Raw genomic sequence first — 15,251 nt, 5'->3', positions numbered from 1 at the left:
TAATACTACTGTGTATTAATTAGCCAGGAATATTTGGGTACACTTTTTGCTCACACCTCCATTTTTATACAGAGGTAGGGAAATATTTCAAGTAGCAATGACGATTATTACTGCACCAGCTTGTACAATTGTCGTCCCATTTTACAAAAAAAACTATTTTACATCTCAATCCATGCTCAATAAAATGAGTGATTTGACACCTGAGATTTTAGAATATGGCTAGCTTCAGTTGCCACAGGACGGAATGCACATGCTCAAGGAAGCACAATGCCCAACTACAAGTACGTTATTGCCAACTTTTCAGTGAATGATTGCGTTTCATTTAGCACTCACCCGCTAACTACTTCAGTTCACAATATTAATCAAAATTGGTTAATGCTTCAAATATTTGTCTCGGCTTACCCATCAATATGCATTCATTTTTAGTTATTTATCTTTCATGAAAGGTTTCAAACAAGTAATCTGACCTCAAGTACTTCCCATATCTAGATCGTATTTATATGCTGTCATTACAGGACTCACAAGCACTCTTGAAACAATGCAGAGCTGTGGTCTCAAAATATTTTAAAAGAAAGTGTTTATTTTCTGGCCCTGGCTCCTTGATATACCTCCTTGAAAAAAATAGTTGTAGAGAGAATTTCATTTTTGATTTGTGTGTTTGTATCATTAGAGAAGTAATTTAGCTTGGGTAGACATTACAGGCCGAATTTTTCTGGCAACAGTTTTAAAAATGGCGGATGTGTTGCAGTGATGATAAGATTTTAGGAACCATAAGACATTTATACTTCATTGTGATGTCAACGCATAGGTTTTGGTGGTCAAGTAGTCTTATGCTGCCAGAAAATAATTCCTCCAAGCATCTCTTCCACCATTTTTAAAAAATGATGGCTTTATAAGGATATGTTTGAGACATCATAAACATATTTTGATATTGCTAGTTGCATAATTCTAAGAGCTCACACCCCTATGTTCATATATTTGCGACTTGGATAGATGGATTTGGGTGTCCTGTTTCATTCCCCTCAGCTTGTAATTCGACGAGGTGTAAAAATATCTTAGGTTAAAGGGTCGATAGGTTGTTGGGCATTATTGTATCGGTGGCTTAACCTTCATTCTTCTTTCCATTTCTCTGTCACAGAACTTTGAAGTGAAGGCGGATGACCTCGAACCCATTGAGGAACTTGGCCGTGGAGCCTATGGTGTGGTGGAGAAGATGCGACATGTTCCAAGTGGTCAGATAATGGCAGTGAAGGTACATTGCATGGTTGCTTACTGTGAAAGAAAGGCGAAAGATCTATTCTGTTCAACTTCATTTTAATTGGCATAGTTTGATATTAAGATGGATATCTTTTGGGAAATTGTTGATTTAAGCCTATGACTTTTGATTGTGAGTCAGTGGTTATACAACATTATGTGCAAGAGCACCCACTCCTCTTCCGCCGCTTAAATGAATAACCTGGACAGCTTGCACTTTTTCTAGACCTACTGTATTTCAAATATACTTAATTCAATGTCAGTTTATGATTAAAAAAATTGAAGCAAGTGCGAGTTGAGTGGCCAGAGAGTTTCGATTGCATCCCTCCAGGTGTAACCAGTAGTTTTCTTTCTTATACTTATATCCCTCTCTTTCATTGAGTGACTTTTAGCACTTCAGCAGATGGATAGCACTTTACATATTGGGTCTGTGCTTGATTGGAAGAGTGTATATTCCCTCCAGTTTTCTTCGTTGCCCTCCTGTCCCCCCGCCATGACGACTGCTGCGTGACAGACATGCACAGTATACACCCAATTGTGGTAAATGAACTGTCTATCCAGACGTGATGACATGCACAGGAGAAGCATATCTATAATAATTCTTTTAGAGGGTACCCCAGTAGTGTCCGAGGCTTGAGCCATGGGAACGCCCTGGTTTCGTGCAGGCAGAGCAAATGTTCTTTAGGGTCCAATGAGTAGTGACAAGAGAAGGACCCGAGGGCATGCAGGTTATAAAGTCAGCCATCACACATTATGTAAAGAGTCTGTGTAGCAGCTTTAAGATTAATTGACAGGTATATAAACATAGTTAAGGGTCTTGGGGGTCTGTAGCGTACTATCCAGAAGTGCCAGTGATGCCACTCAAAGGAGCTGGTCCGGTGCTGTTAGGTAAACAATAAGAGCATAGGATTAATAGAGAGGTCCAATGAAAGAAAGTTGTTAAGTTTTGAAGTCTGCATGATGATTCAGGGATAGAAGGTTGGATGTGGCGAAAGAGATTAGGGGTTCTATTAACAGGCCCTATTCGCCCCCCAAAAAAAGCTGTCCCAGAAAGGTGCCTTTAACCAATTCACCAGTGAAATTCTGAGACTGTCCATTAAATTATAACTTCTTTTGGATGCCGGATACAAATCATCTCTCATGTATCACTGCAAATTTCTTCTAGCATTCTCCTACAAGTTGTACCAGGTCACAGTGTATCTCTTTCCAAAGCTTAAAATGGTTAATTGTAAGAGCAGTTAATTAAAAGAGTTTATTTTTCTTACAAGATCATTAGTTAATTATTTTGTCTTTCTCTGTAATTTTGGAAGCTATTTATACCATAAATACAAGCACAAGCCCCCCCCTCTTTCCTATTTAAGTTATATGTACGGCCTTGGGGGGTGGGGTCCCCAGAGCCTTAAAAGGCTCTGGGAGGGACGGAAAAAAAGGCCCTGGGTGATGGGGTCCTACAGGGCCAGGGCCTATGGCTAACCCTCTGCCGCTCATGGTTGGTTGAAGGCTGTGTGCAATGGGTGGTTGGCCATAGGGCCTGGCCACAGGTGTGGGGTTAGCTGCATGCAGGGCGTTGCCTGCCTACAGCCGTGCATGACCAAAGGCCCTGTTAAGTGTGGGATTTGCTGTCTTTACAAGGGTTGGCCACCAACCCCCATAGTGCGCGGCGTGGAGGGGGGTGGGGTAGCATTAAGGTATGGCAATTAAATGTTACTTTATGTGATAAAAACAAAAAACTAGAAATTCGCTGAAAAAAAACAAAGGTTGGTCCTGCGTGGTGTGGGCTTAGCTGCAGGGCCTGTCTTGCAGCCAGGCCTTGATTTCAGTTCCCGTCAGGCAGCCAACCCCACGTTGCACACAGCCTCTGGCCGTGTGCAGCGGGCTGCTGACCCCACACTGTGCACAGCCTTTGGCGTGCGCAGTGTAGGGTTCGCCTTCGGGCCCCTGGGACTGTCTCCCCCCATAATAATATGCATTTACATATGGCAATTAAATGTTACTTTATGTAAAAAAAAAAAAAAAATAGAAATTCCCTGAAAAAAACAAAGGTTGGTTCTGCGGGGTGTGGGCTTAGCTGCAGGGTCTGCCTTGCAGCCAGGCCTTGCTTTCAATTCCCCTCAGGCAGCCAACGCCACGTTACACACAGCCTCTGGCCATGTGCAGCGGGGTGTTGGCCGCAGGGCTTAGCTTGCTGTCCAAACCCCTAGCAGACTGCTGACCCCACACTGTGCAGAGCGTTTGGAGTGCGCGGTGTAGGGTTCGCCTTCGGGTCCCGGGCCCTCCATCCCCCCATAGTAATATGCACCCCCCCCCTCCCAGACCCTTAATTGTTTCCCAGGACCTTTTAAGGCTTGGCCAGGAAGGCCACATGCCCCCCCTTTCTTTTCATTTGAACTGGCCCGGGACCTTATCACCCAGGGCCAAATAGAATGCAAAAGGGAAGCCTTCTTGGGCCCCTCCTGTCCCCCACCACCAGGGACAAATCTATCGAGATAGGGACGTGCAGCCCTCCTCCCTGAGCCCTAATAGGCCACGGGGACTGTGTCCCCGGTCCCACATTCAATGAAAAACAAGAGTGGGGCGCATTACCCCCCCTTCTGCGCCATAGCAGGCCTGCCTACCCTATACCCTGGTGCCAAATTTTATTAAAAAAGAGATTGGGCCACTTTATTCTTTATTAAGCCCCAGGTACCCCATCCTCTGAAGCTGTTGTTTTATTAAAGGGGGGTCATAGCCCTGGTGACCCCATTCCACTGGACTGTCTGTTTTCAATAGAGGAGGGGGGTGCTCCGCCTCCCTCCCGTAGAGAAGCCATTCCCCGGCACCGTCCTTATTTTTTAAAGGGTGGAGTAATCATCCCTTCCCTCGAGCCTTATTACCCCGGGCCTTATTAGGTCCCGGAATCCCCATCCCCTGGGGCCGTATTTTATTAACAGTGGGGGGGGGGCATCCTTGAGGACTCCATCCACTAGGATTGTTCTTTTTCCTATAAGGGGTGGGGGACCCGTGACGCGTGACCGCCCTCCTCAAACCTCGTTAAGCCCTGGAGGCCCCATCCCCAAGAGCCGTATTTATTTTAAAGGGGACCCCTTCCTCCCAGAGCCTGTTATGACTCTGGGGACCCCATCCCCTGGGGCCTGTCTTTAATATAAGTGGGTGCCCCTGTGCCCACCCCAGGCACCCACAAACAGCATGTTCGGATCCGCGAGGGCAGCTCCAGGGCCCCAGCCGCATGCTGTGGGAGCCGGTATTGCTCCTGCCGCAAGGCAGGAGCAGTTTGTTTTTTGTTTCTCTGCCCACATAAGTGCATAAAGAGAAACAGAACACAAGTCTGCTCATACCTGGTCGGAGCATTTTTTAAAGCTCCTGTCCGCTGCGAGTAGACTTTGTGTTCGCCCCCGTTTGGGAGCAATCACAGGTTTTCCTGCCTGTGTGGGCAGGGAAACTACTGTGTCCCTGGCATGGGTTCCCTGGAACACAGTACGTGAGCTGGCTCTGGGGGATGGGTTCCCCAGGGTCATTAAAGGCTGAGGGAGAGGGCTATGATGCCCCATCCCTTTTTAAGTAGTGGGCCTGGGGGATGCGAGGAACACAGGCCTTTTAAACGCTCAATGAAGGCCGCCCCCCCCTTCATCTTAAACTATACTTTATGCCCCGGGGGATGGAGTACTTGGGCCAAATTCAGCTTGGGAAGGGGGGCCTTTCTCTCCCCCCCCGTCCATCCACCCTTCATAATAATGAATGTGGGCCCAGAGTATGGGGTCCCCGGGCCGAAAATGGCTCAGGGAGTGGGGTCGCGTTCCCCCCTCTCCATAATGAATAAATTGGGCACCAATGTATTGGGTACCCCGGGCCAAAAACAAGTCCGGGAGTGCAACACCCTCCCTATAATTATTAAATTAGGCCCAATGGGATGGAGTCCCGGGCCGAAAATGGCTCCGGGGGGGGGGGGGACACCACACTCATCCCCTCTCCTTAATACATAAAGCGGCTGTGCTGCGATACTGTGCGAGTCCCATGGGATTGTGGCCAAAAAATAACAATTTTATGGGACCGCGGGAGAAAGGGGGTTTCCCTCTTGTTCCCCCCCATGGGCCTAGGATGGCAGGCTATCCCTCCCCTGCTCACTTATATTAATTTTTTCTACAAGTTCGGGGCGGGGGACTAACACCTAGATTCATCATCGGCATGTTTTGCGAGTCTGTAATAGCGATTATTAAGGGGTGAAAAGGTAGAGCCGATGTCGACCAAGAACCTTCAGTGTTTGCCCGGCGTTAGCCGCCTCTCATACCATCCGATATTACCAAACAAAGAGGCAGGCGCTGGAGACAGGAAGGCAGGAAACAGGAGTTTATTCCGACGGAGCAGAACACGTCAAATCAGACAACAGGGTATCTTCTCGAGGTGCTCTAACCGCATCTCTGAGGCCTGGCCTCTTATACACAGGTTTATGGCTTTATTACATACACTGCATCCGTAATGTTTCTTTGAAGGACAGAAAAGACATCCTCGGAATCCCCGGTCCAGGCCCGTTCCCACACACATCTACAGTAGAGTTCCCACCACGATCTCAGCATGTGGTGGTTATCGCGCAGCTGGACATTCCGCTGGGAACGGGGATGTGTGTGATCAGTCGGATCTTCGGGGTGCGAAAGCATTGATTAATCCCCGCTCCTTTGATGTGAGGCGAGGTCCTACTGTAGGGGGCAATAAACTGCATCTGTTGGGCTAGGTGATGGCCTGGGATCAGGCCGGACAATCGGGCAGGGAGGAAGAGGTTATCAATAGGGCCTGTTCTTTGAATGAGATGAAAGAGCGAGGGGGTTCAGTACGGGATGTGGCTCGGAGACAGGGTCGCGTTAGAGGTGCGTTTATGGCCCAAGCAGGAGAGACCGGGGCTGTCGGGGCGCGGGGAATGCTTGCGAGGCCGGGGAGTGAGGGGGAGAGACGCGCAGGCTATTGGCAGTGGGCAGAGAGGCCACGACACACAAAATGGCTGCCACTTACGTGCATGATGGGGCCTAAAAGAGACAAGATGGCGTGGCCACTGTTTCACGATTTTCACTTTACTTTCAACAGTGGCTGTGGTGAACATAAATGAACGCCGCTTATATATACCTAATTTTGGTCATTTTCCACAGTTCCCAGTTTTTATCATAAGTTAGTTCATTCCTGTTCATGTCACAGGTGAGGATGTACAAGCTGACATTAGTTATACAATTCGCTTTGGTAGCCCATATGCATTACAGGCAGATGGAAATAATTCTGCTATCAATGCAGACAGAATCGTACATAACCATATGTAGTCAATGTGATGGGCGGGGAGACAGTGCATACAAAATTACATTAGCTGCGTCATACGTTAGACCTTGGAGGCGGGGACATTACTTTAGACGATGTAGGAGATTCGTCCGAATACAAACATGATGTCATACAAAAAATGTTCTGGCAGGATAAGGGCTATTATCACTTGAGGTCTGGACTCCATGGGGGTCAAAACTAGACAGCATGTTCATGTGCATGACTGGTGTTCTACAATCATCAAGATACAGAGTTAACGCCTTCTTAGTTATCCATGTACAGTTGAAAGTGACCGATGTAAGGTTTCGAAAGCTCAATTGGGTGGTAATCAATACAAAGCGGTTGGGAGAGGAATTCACCTTAATACAAGGGACAGTCAAGGGGTGGCAATGTTCAAAAAAAGGGTTCGTCTTTCCAGTGTCTTATTACAGCGAGCCATCACTGGTAGGCTCTCATTGTTTTTCTTCTTTCGTTGGCACTGTTGAGCACCGGCGGTGGAGCTATGCGTCCAGCTCGGATTCAGATTTCGCGTTGCAGGGTGTGGCCACTCTTTGCTTTCGGACCACAGTCCTGTTTGTCCTGTTACCTAACTAATCTACCATAGGTACTTTAGTCGGGGTACCCGTATTCCGTTCTTCTTTCGGGACAAACCCTATTCTATCTTTTGTGCTGTGTTTTTTTTCTTTTTTTCTTTTAGTCAAGTTCAAAAACTCCATATGGAAAAAGGGGTGATGGGGGCGTGCTTTGGGAGGCCGAGGGAAAAGAGGGTGGAGTGGGATCAGGTCTGAAACGGACCAAGGAGGTTAGAAATTTCAAGCAAGTGGGCCCATCAATCGGGCACAATGGGCTGGGACTTTCGGCACGAGCTCATCAACATGTAGGGGCTTCTGGACAGCCCTTCTTTCCTTCACTTTCCACGTTGAGAATGGTGCCTTGTCCCGCAACTCTTTGCTCTGTGGCTCCACCTTGGTCGAGGTCATAGATATTCCCCGATCTGCAGCCAGGCTGTGCGTCACGTCCGGCCCCTCTCCTCCGACGACCGCACGTTATCTTTAAATGAGTACAAAAAAAACAAGTCTTAGAGAACTGGCAGGGGAAGATGTTTACACACTTTAATTTCTCTCCCAACCCCAAGTAGTTGGGGAAACGTTTATTGGTCACGATAGGGTGGATGCTTAGTAATCCTTACATCGGTGTATGCTGTTAACTCATGCATCATTGCTGTGGTGCAGGTCTGCAAGTATCTTTCTATTTTCAAACATCATGTCTGTCTGGTGTTTATTCCTGTTATATTCGCGAGCGTGGCAAGAAGTCTGATATCCAACAATTACATGGTTCATCGAATTCAAACCGGCTCCTCCAGTAGAGACTTGTGTTTTTCTAAAACAAATCCTGTTGAGCTATATTTTTCTTCAAGGTCTGCTAATTCATAAAAAGTGTGAAGTGCCTATTATCATGGGCTTACAGCTACTTTTTCCAGGGAAGGACATACGTTAAGCATTGTTTTTTTTTTTTGACAGCAACGGCTAACTTTTATCAGTTTTTGGACGATTTATCTTTAAAAACAAGGTCATCAGCTACAGTCTTTAAGATTTTTTGGGACGGCTGGTTACAGAACTGGGACCATTCTGGAAAAACAGGGAAGTTTCGGACATTCTACTTTTGTGCAATGGGCGGTGGTAATCCAAATGATGAGGGTGGTGTTACTAAAGCACTAAAACAAAAGCCACTGACATATAGTTCCCTTTTAAGGGTCAGATTAGGGGACATTAGTCGTCTTACCTGCCCTTTCTTTCTCAGCCAATTAAGTTCCATCATTTTACAGAAAGGAGAGGTAGTAATATAGCAAAATACGATCGTTTTGTTTCTGTCAATTTGTTCAAACACTGTCGTGTCTAAAGCCAATTCTACCTGTGCCGGCGAGGTACAGTGTCGTCATTTATTCAAAAGGGAGCCCTCAGAGGGAGAGAGCGTCGTGTGCACCAAATAGGCTATTAGTACACGTACAACATAAAGAGAGAGAGAGAGAAACGTGTATAATAATAGGTTATTCAGTGCACACACATATAGGACAGTACGGGTCGGTTTCACATATAAAACACAAGCTGAGGGAAAACATAAATTCATAGTTTACGTACACACAAATACCAGATAGGGTGCGACAGTACATACATCAAGTACGGAAACCTAAGACAGAACACAGAGCTATTTTGGGCAAAAGGACTTTGTCATGCATGTTGCGTATTCTCAGTATTCCCTTTAATTCATTCTGGGGGTCAAGCTCTTTGTTCTCCTTCCTTCCTAATAGTAGACAATTTTTGTTGGTAACCTCGCTTCAAAAATACTTACTCCTTTTTAATTGGTCGGACACTAGTCCAGTCGTGCTTATACTCACGGTGGGGTCTTCCAACATCTAGCAAATGATGATCCAAGCTGAGGTAAAGGAGGGGTGTCAGTCGGACGTGCGGTGGTACAATTCTGACTTTTCTATGAGAGTGGAAGAAGAAGGGGTAAATCTAAAAAAATAACAATATCCCTAATATCTGGGCTGAGAGGGATTTTGGATGAACCCCAACCCGGGGTACTCTTAACTTTTCTTATTTAGTCAGCACATAAATTGACTCACTGGTGCGCATTATTTTGGGTGTACATTTGGGATATCAGTTGGGGTTGGGTTCGTCGTACTGAAATAAGCCTTCGAGTTTCTGGTGTAGGCCACTCTCCCATTCGCTAGCTCCAGAGAGAGTCGTTCCTAAGTAAGGAAAGTGCTATATTTTTATTCGTCTTTCACATGCAGGTACCATGTTCGGGCTTAATTTTCCTATCCCATTAACCGTTCGATCAACGCCTCAATCATACAAAAAGCATTCTTTTATTGACCCAGACGTGCGCCACACATACGCATTCATACCGTACAAATCAGGGCCCATGCGCACATTCATACCATACCATTTTTCACGCTCCCAGAGATAGCTCCTACATATAATGTACCGTCTCACAGAGCTAGCCTATTTTCCTCGCGTGGAACACGATGTGGTTTTAGGTCTTCTCCATACTTCAGCTGAAATTCTGATGTAACCTGCAAAAAAGGAAAAGAGGGGGGGGGCAGCGTTCAAAGCACATCAGCGCGCATAAACACGAAAATGTTTTTACCTACCACGTACTTGACTTATCTCTCTGGGATGCAGTCCCTTATGTCTCGGCATTGAAGCCCAGAGGAACTGGTAGTGCGGCAAAGATAATCAATGGTAGTCTGTTCATTACATAGATCGCCCGAGGGCAGTAGTACAGACCGCGTGTAGGAGAGGGTCAAAGGCCAGGGGTATTCAGTATAAGGTGGGGGGGTGACGGATTCATGTTTTCATTCGAGGAAAAGAAAAGGTTTACGGTGGTATAGGGTTGTTCCTGTTCGCAGAGCATGGTATTTAAAAAAACAACCCTATCAATCTAAATGACTGTTATGATGCTAGTTCCATATATATTTTTCTTTTAAAACCTTGATTGTAAAAATGTCAGCATTCAAATACGGGCCTCCAACCATACAGGCCGGCCACGGGGCAGACGGGAAACGCATGAGGTAAGGAGAGATTACACTGTAGTATAGGAGTACGTAACGAGCGAGCCATTTAATTGGAAAAAACTAAACGTGACAAACGGTTGCAGGATCAGTGAAGGTTGATTTTATAATTGAAAGTATAACAGGATCAGTTACAATAAAATCGTCCATACGCACACCATGGGCGAGTATCATGAGTAACATTACATCGGAGTTTTAATAATACAATAATCAATAGTAAAACCCGACATCAATAGGGTTGTCCGCATGCCCAGTCAGTACACTTCCCCGCCCGCCATGTGCACAAAGACCGCATACATCCCCCATAACATCAAGGCTAAGTAACTAGAATCGTCATAAGGAGTTGCAAGTCCCGCCCATACTGGCGCCATTTTGGTCGAGGCCAGGCGGGTCCAGAGTATAGTTCAAATGCCTCCTATAACTAGCGGCCGGACCTGAATCCCTTTCGGCAGTTCAAAAAAATTCCGTTAACGCCAGCAGTAGGGACAGGCGGCATGAACCGCGACTTAAAGGCGAGGAAGGCAAAATCTTCCCTACCGGGTCACGCTGAGGTCCCACCGGAACTGATCGAGTTGGCAGTCTACAGTGTCTCTTAGTAATTCGGACAAAAGCTGGTGTCAGCATGAGAGCATCACCATCTTGTGACAACGTTGTGGCCACTCCGGAGAGCGGGACAGGAGGTGTATCCCTCCACAGATGCGTTGAATCAGTTTTTCCTACGGCACCAGATGTGGCTAAGGCGGCGGTCGCCCGGGGCAGCGGCATATCCATGGGGGATAGTCGAGCAACAGTGGCGGTTGCCCCCACCGGAAGCCCGCGGGAGTCGAGGGCCAACGACTCTCGTAGAATCTTTAAAACTGAGAGGACGTCTTCAAGAGTGGGGCTCATGCCCGAGCAGGCAAGCATCCAAGTTCCATGGTAGCCCAGAGCCATCCTAGTGGACCAGGCCCAAATCCGGGGAGCCGGCCGCCATCTTGAGAGTCCCCCCCCTCCCGCAGCTGTCCTTCACCACAGCCACCGGAGCGGGTCCCCCGGCCAGTCAACCACGGGGGCTCGTTGAGTGGAACGCTAATGGCAATCTTAGTGCGGGAGAGGAACCTCCACCTGGGGGGGGGGGGAAAGGGGGCCGTCCGCGCCGCCTCTCCGCGGGCGCCCCACGCCATCTCCTGGCGTAGATATACAAAATGGCTGAACCAGGCAACAAAGGGGGGAGCCATCAGCAGGGCATCCCCCGCACACAACTTGCTGGACACCACCTCTGGACGATCTGGGGACGGGCCTCGGCGCGTGGTGTTGCCTCCGGCCTATTCGCACAACGGTCCTCCACCCCAGCCGCCACCGACGCTACCTCGCCGGCTGATGGCTTTTGTAGACTTTCTATAGCCCAAAGCCAACTAAAAAGTAGCCCAAAGTAGCCCAACATTGCTACTTTAAGGAAGGAGGGACAGGAACAGCGTCAAGCAGACGGCGAATGCATTGGGATTGATGTTGCAGCCGGCTGCCATGTAAATATTTGTATAATAAAACGTTTTAACATATTACTTTGCTGGAGTGTTGTATATATTTATAATATTTGCATAGGGTTTGTCGTTATTTGGGCGGGGTGGGCGGCGGAGTCGAGCTGTCTTGCGGCCATCATGGCGTCGAGCTCGGCTCTTCTCACTAGTTTCATATTTCTCATGAGGGGTTGTTCCTAATGTTTCTATTTTAGCGGGGTCAAAAGATCCCATCAGTGGCTTACTGATTTTGCTCGATTCCTTTTGTTTTTCCTAACGATTTTTATGTTATAGTTAGCTAGCACGATACAACGGCTAATCCGTATTTTTATATACATGTCCTTTTTATTAGGGGTGTCCTCCGGTGGAGCCGGATGATCTACCTCTAATAACGGTCCGGGCTGAACCAACTACTGAACAATGGGGAGAAGATAGGCATGACGGGTTACAATGGGGACAAAAGTCTGCACTACCTGTCCTTCACTACTTTGCGGAGACTAGGCAGAATATTTCTATTCTACAGTATTCGCAAATAGGGAATACCCAAAGAGAGAACTAATTCCAAACAGTCAATGTTCGGACAAACAATCAATCAAATGAGGGATAAAAATAGGCACGACGGATTACAACGGGGGCAAAAGCCTGCGTTACCTATCCTTCACTATCTGCAAAGACTAAACAGAGTATTGCGACTCTGTGCTTGTTTGCAAATAGAGAATGATCCAAAGAGAACCAATTCCAAAACAGTAAATGCTTGGATAACAATCAATCAAATGGAGAGGGAAGCAGGCACGACGGATTATAACGGGGGCAAAGGCCTGCGTTACCTACCCTTCACTATCTGCAAAGAGAGAATACTCCTATTCTTCCCTGTTTGCAGACAGAGAATCTCTCAGAAACAATCAAATGAGTAATACTAGTATTTTCAAACAATCAAACAATTAATTCGCAATTTGTCGTGTTACACGACCTTACCCGGACCGCATGGACAGTTTCTCGTCTTCCGCTTCCAGCACCTGATCGTCCTCTATTCTCCGTAATTGCTGTGGCACTCCTGATGGTTCCCAGTCAGGACCGTAGATCACTCGAGAGAGGTCTGCTCGGAACCAGTGAAGTTCGGATGATCGGCTGCCAGACGAGGGTCTATCGGGCAGGTGCACTTCCCGATCGTTGCAGTCGTTCACTCTGTCGTTGGGACCTCTCCCACTGGATCCACGTGTCGCTGATGGGCCCCATGTTTGGGACGCCAATTGTGAAAAGGTAGAGCCGATGTCGACCAAGAACCTTCAGTGTTTGCCCGGCGTTAGCCGCCTCTCATACCATCCGATATTACCAAACAAAGAGGCAGGCGCTGGAGACAGGAAGGCAGGAAACAGGAGTTTATTCCGACGGAGCAGAACACGTCAAATCAGACAACAGGGTATCTTCTCGAGGTGCTCTAACCGCATCTCTGAGGCCTGGCCTCTTATACACAGGTTTATGGCTTTATTACATACACTGCATCCGTAATGTTTCTTTGAAGGACAGAAAAGACATCCTCGGAATCCCCGGTCCAGGCCCATTCCCACACACATCTACAGTAGAGTTCCCACCCCGATCTCAGCATGTGGTGGTTATCGCGCAGCTGGACATTCCGCTGGGAACGGGGATGTGTGTGATCAGTCGGATCTTCGGGGTGCGAAAGCATTGATTAATCCCCGCTCCTTTGATGTGAGGTGAGGTCCTACTGTAGGGGGCAATAAACTGCATCTGTTGGGCTAGGTGATGGCCTGGGATCAGGCCGGACAATCGGGCAGGGAGGAAGAGGTTATCAATAGGGCCTGTTCTTTGAATGAGATGAAAGAGCGAGGGGGTTCAGTACGGGATGTGGCTCGGAGACAGGGTTGCGTTAGAGGTGCGTTTATGGCCCAAGCAGGAGAGACCGGAGGCTGTCGGGGCGCGGGGGAATGCTTGCGAGGCCGGGGAGTGAGGGGGAGAGACGCGCAGGCTATTGGCAGTGGGCAGAGAGGCCACGACACACAAAATGGCTGCCACTTACGTGCATGATGGGGCCTAAAAGGGACAAGATGGCGTGGCCACTGTTTCACGATTTTCACTTTACTTTCAACAGTGGCTGTGGTGAACATAAATGAACGCCGCTTATATATACCTAATTTTGGTCATTTTCCACAAAGGAATCGCTATTACAGACTCGCAAAACGGGATTCTTGTAGAAATCGCAATATTTATTGCGATTTCTACAGCTTCCTTATTTGCGATTAGCTAATTGCTAATCGCAAATAAGGAATCACTCCCCATTCATTCCTATGTGCCTAAAGGCCCATAGGAATGAATGGGGAGTCATTCCTTATTTGCGATTAGCAATTTGCTAATCGCAAATAAGGATGCGATTTCAAGGGTGCCAGGGGTGTCCAAAGGACACCCTGTAGCACCCCTGAAATAAAAATGTAGACCGATGTTGCGCACACACATGTCCAAAGGACATGTGTGTGTGTAACATACAACTTAGAAAAACGCACTAAAGTGCATTTTTCTAAGTTTTCGCTATTTACCACGAAGTCAGACTTCGCGGTAAATAGCGGCCAAAAATTGCGAATTCGCAATTCCAAAATGGTTAATGAATTGCATTTAAGGAATCTCAAATAGAGATTCCTTAAATGCAATTCCTCACAATTTTGCGTTTTCGCATTTAGCGATTTTTGCATTTGGGATGAGGAATCCCAAATGCAAAAATTGCGCTCGCAAAGGGCCAGATTCTCAGAATCTGGCCCTTTGCGAGCCCATTTTTCAATGATGAATCTAGCTGCAAGTCTCATGTTGCTAGCTGTCAATCAGAGCGCTTGTGCCCGAGAGTGTCTGACTTTCCCGGTGAGGTGGGAAATGGAACGTCCCCCTGCATGAGCACCAAGGATGTGGGGTACAGAGGCGAGGGTCAGTGAGGGGTACCTCAGGTGTCTGGTGGGCTGCTGGATGGTCCGGAAGTTCCACCTCGCAGTTCACTATATTTAGATCACATAGGATTGAATGACAGTCAGGGGCACAGCAGGCGACACCTGGAGGGCAAGTCGGATGGTGGTGAAGCGCAGCAGGACTGGGCGCTCTGGAGCAGCCCAGAGGCAAAAGATGCATGTTAGGCACTTGAAGGTTTTCTCAGCCTAGGAGTAAACAGAGGGTAGATGAAGGCCTCCCAAAGTCCATGGAGGCAGATTCTGCCATCTGAGGTGTGAGCGAATCCCCCAGCAGGGCATATAGAGTCTGGGGTCATGTCCGGGCAGGACAGCGTGGTGCCGGAGCCAATGGAGCGGGCTGCCGTGTCATGGGAACACTGGGGCCGGCCTGGCGATCGAAGTAGACTGAACCAGCGAGCGGCTGTAATGCACGGAAACTCGCAATGCATAAATGGCGAGGGATAAGACAATCCCTTGAGGAGAATGGCAAGGCTATGATCGACTGGGTTCTTAGGTGATATCCAGTGCCACCAGTGCTTTTCTGATGATGTATATTCCGCCTGTTTGGGGACAAGACTCACTCTGATGTAAAGTGTTTTAAAGAAAGCAGACCTACTGCACGCTCTCTGGTCTTGTCTGCCCCAACTCGCTAACCATAACAATTCCACTGCTCTTTATGAG

General features: G+C 47.7%; 1 protein-coding gene across 1 annotated transcript in view; it reads left to right on the top strand.

Annotated features, from left to right (window-relative positions):
- The window catches only part of MAP2K6 (mitogen-activated protein kinase kinase 6), a 486,415-nt gene that overhangs the window by 275,105 nt on the left and 196,059 nt on the right, over window positions 1–15,251 (top strand). The window contains exon 4 of the mRNA XM_078654284.1: window positions 1,139–1,252. Coding sequence (XP_078510410.1) covers window positions 1,139–1,252 — 114 coding nt within the window. The remainder of the gene's footprint in view (window positions 1–1,138; window positions 1,253–15,251) is intronic.

The sequence above is a fragment of the Lissotriton helveticus genome, chromosome 7 (assembly GCF_964261635.1).
Source record: "Lissotriton helveticus chromosome 7, aLisHel1.1, whole genome shotgun sequence".
NCBI lineage: Eukaryota > Metazoa > Chordata > Amphibia > Caudata > Salamandridae > Lissotriton > Lissotriton helveticus.
This window is presented reverse-complemented; position numbering and strand designations above follow the sequence as displayed.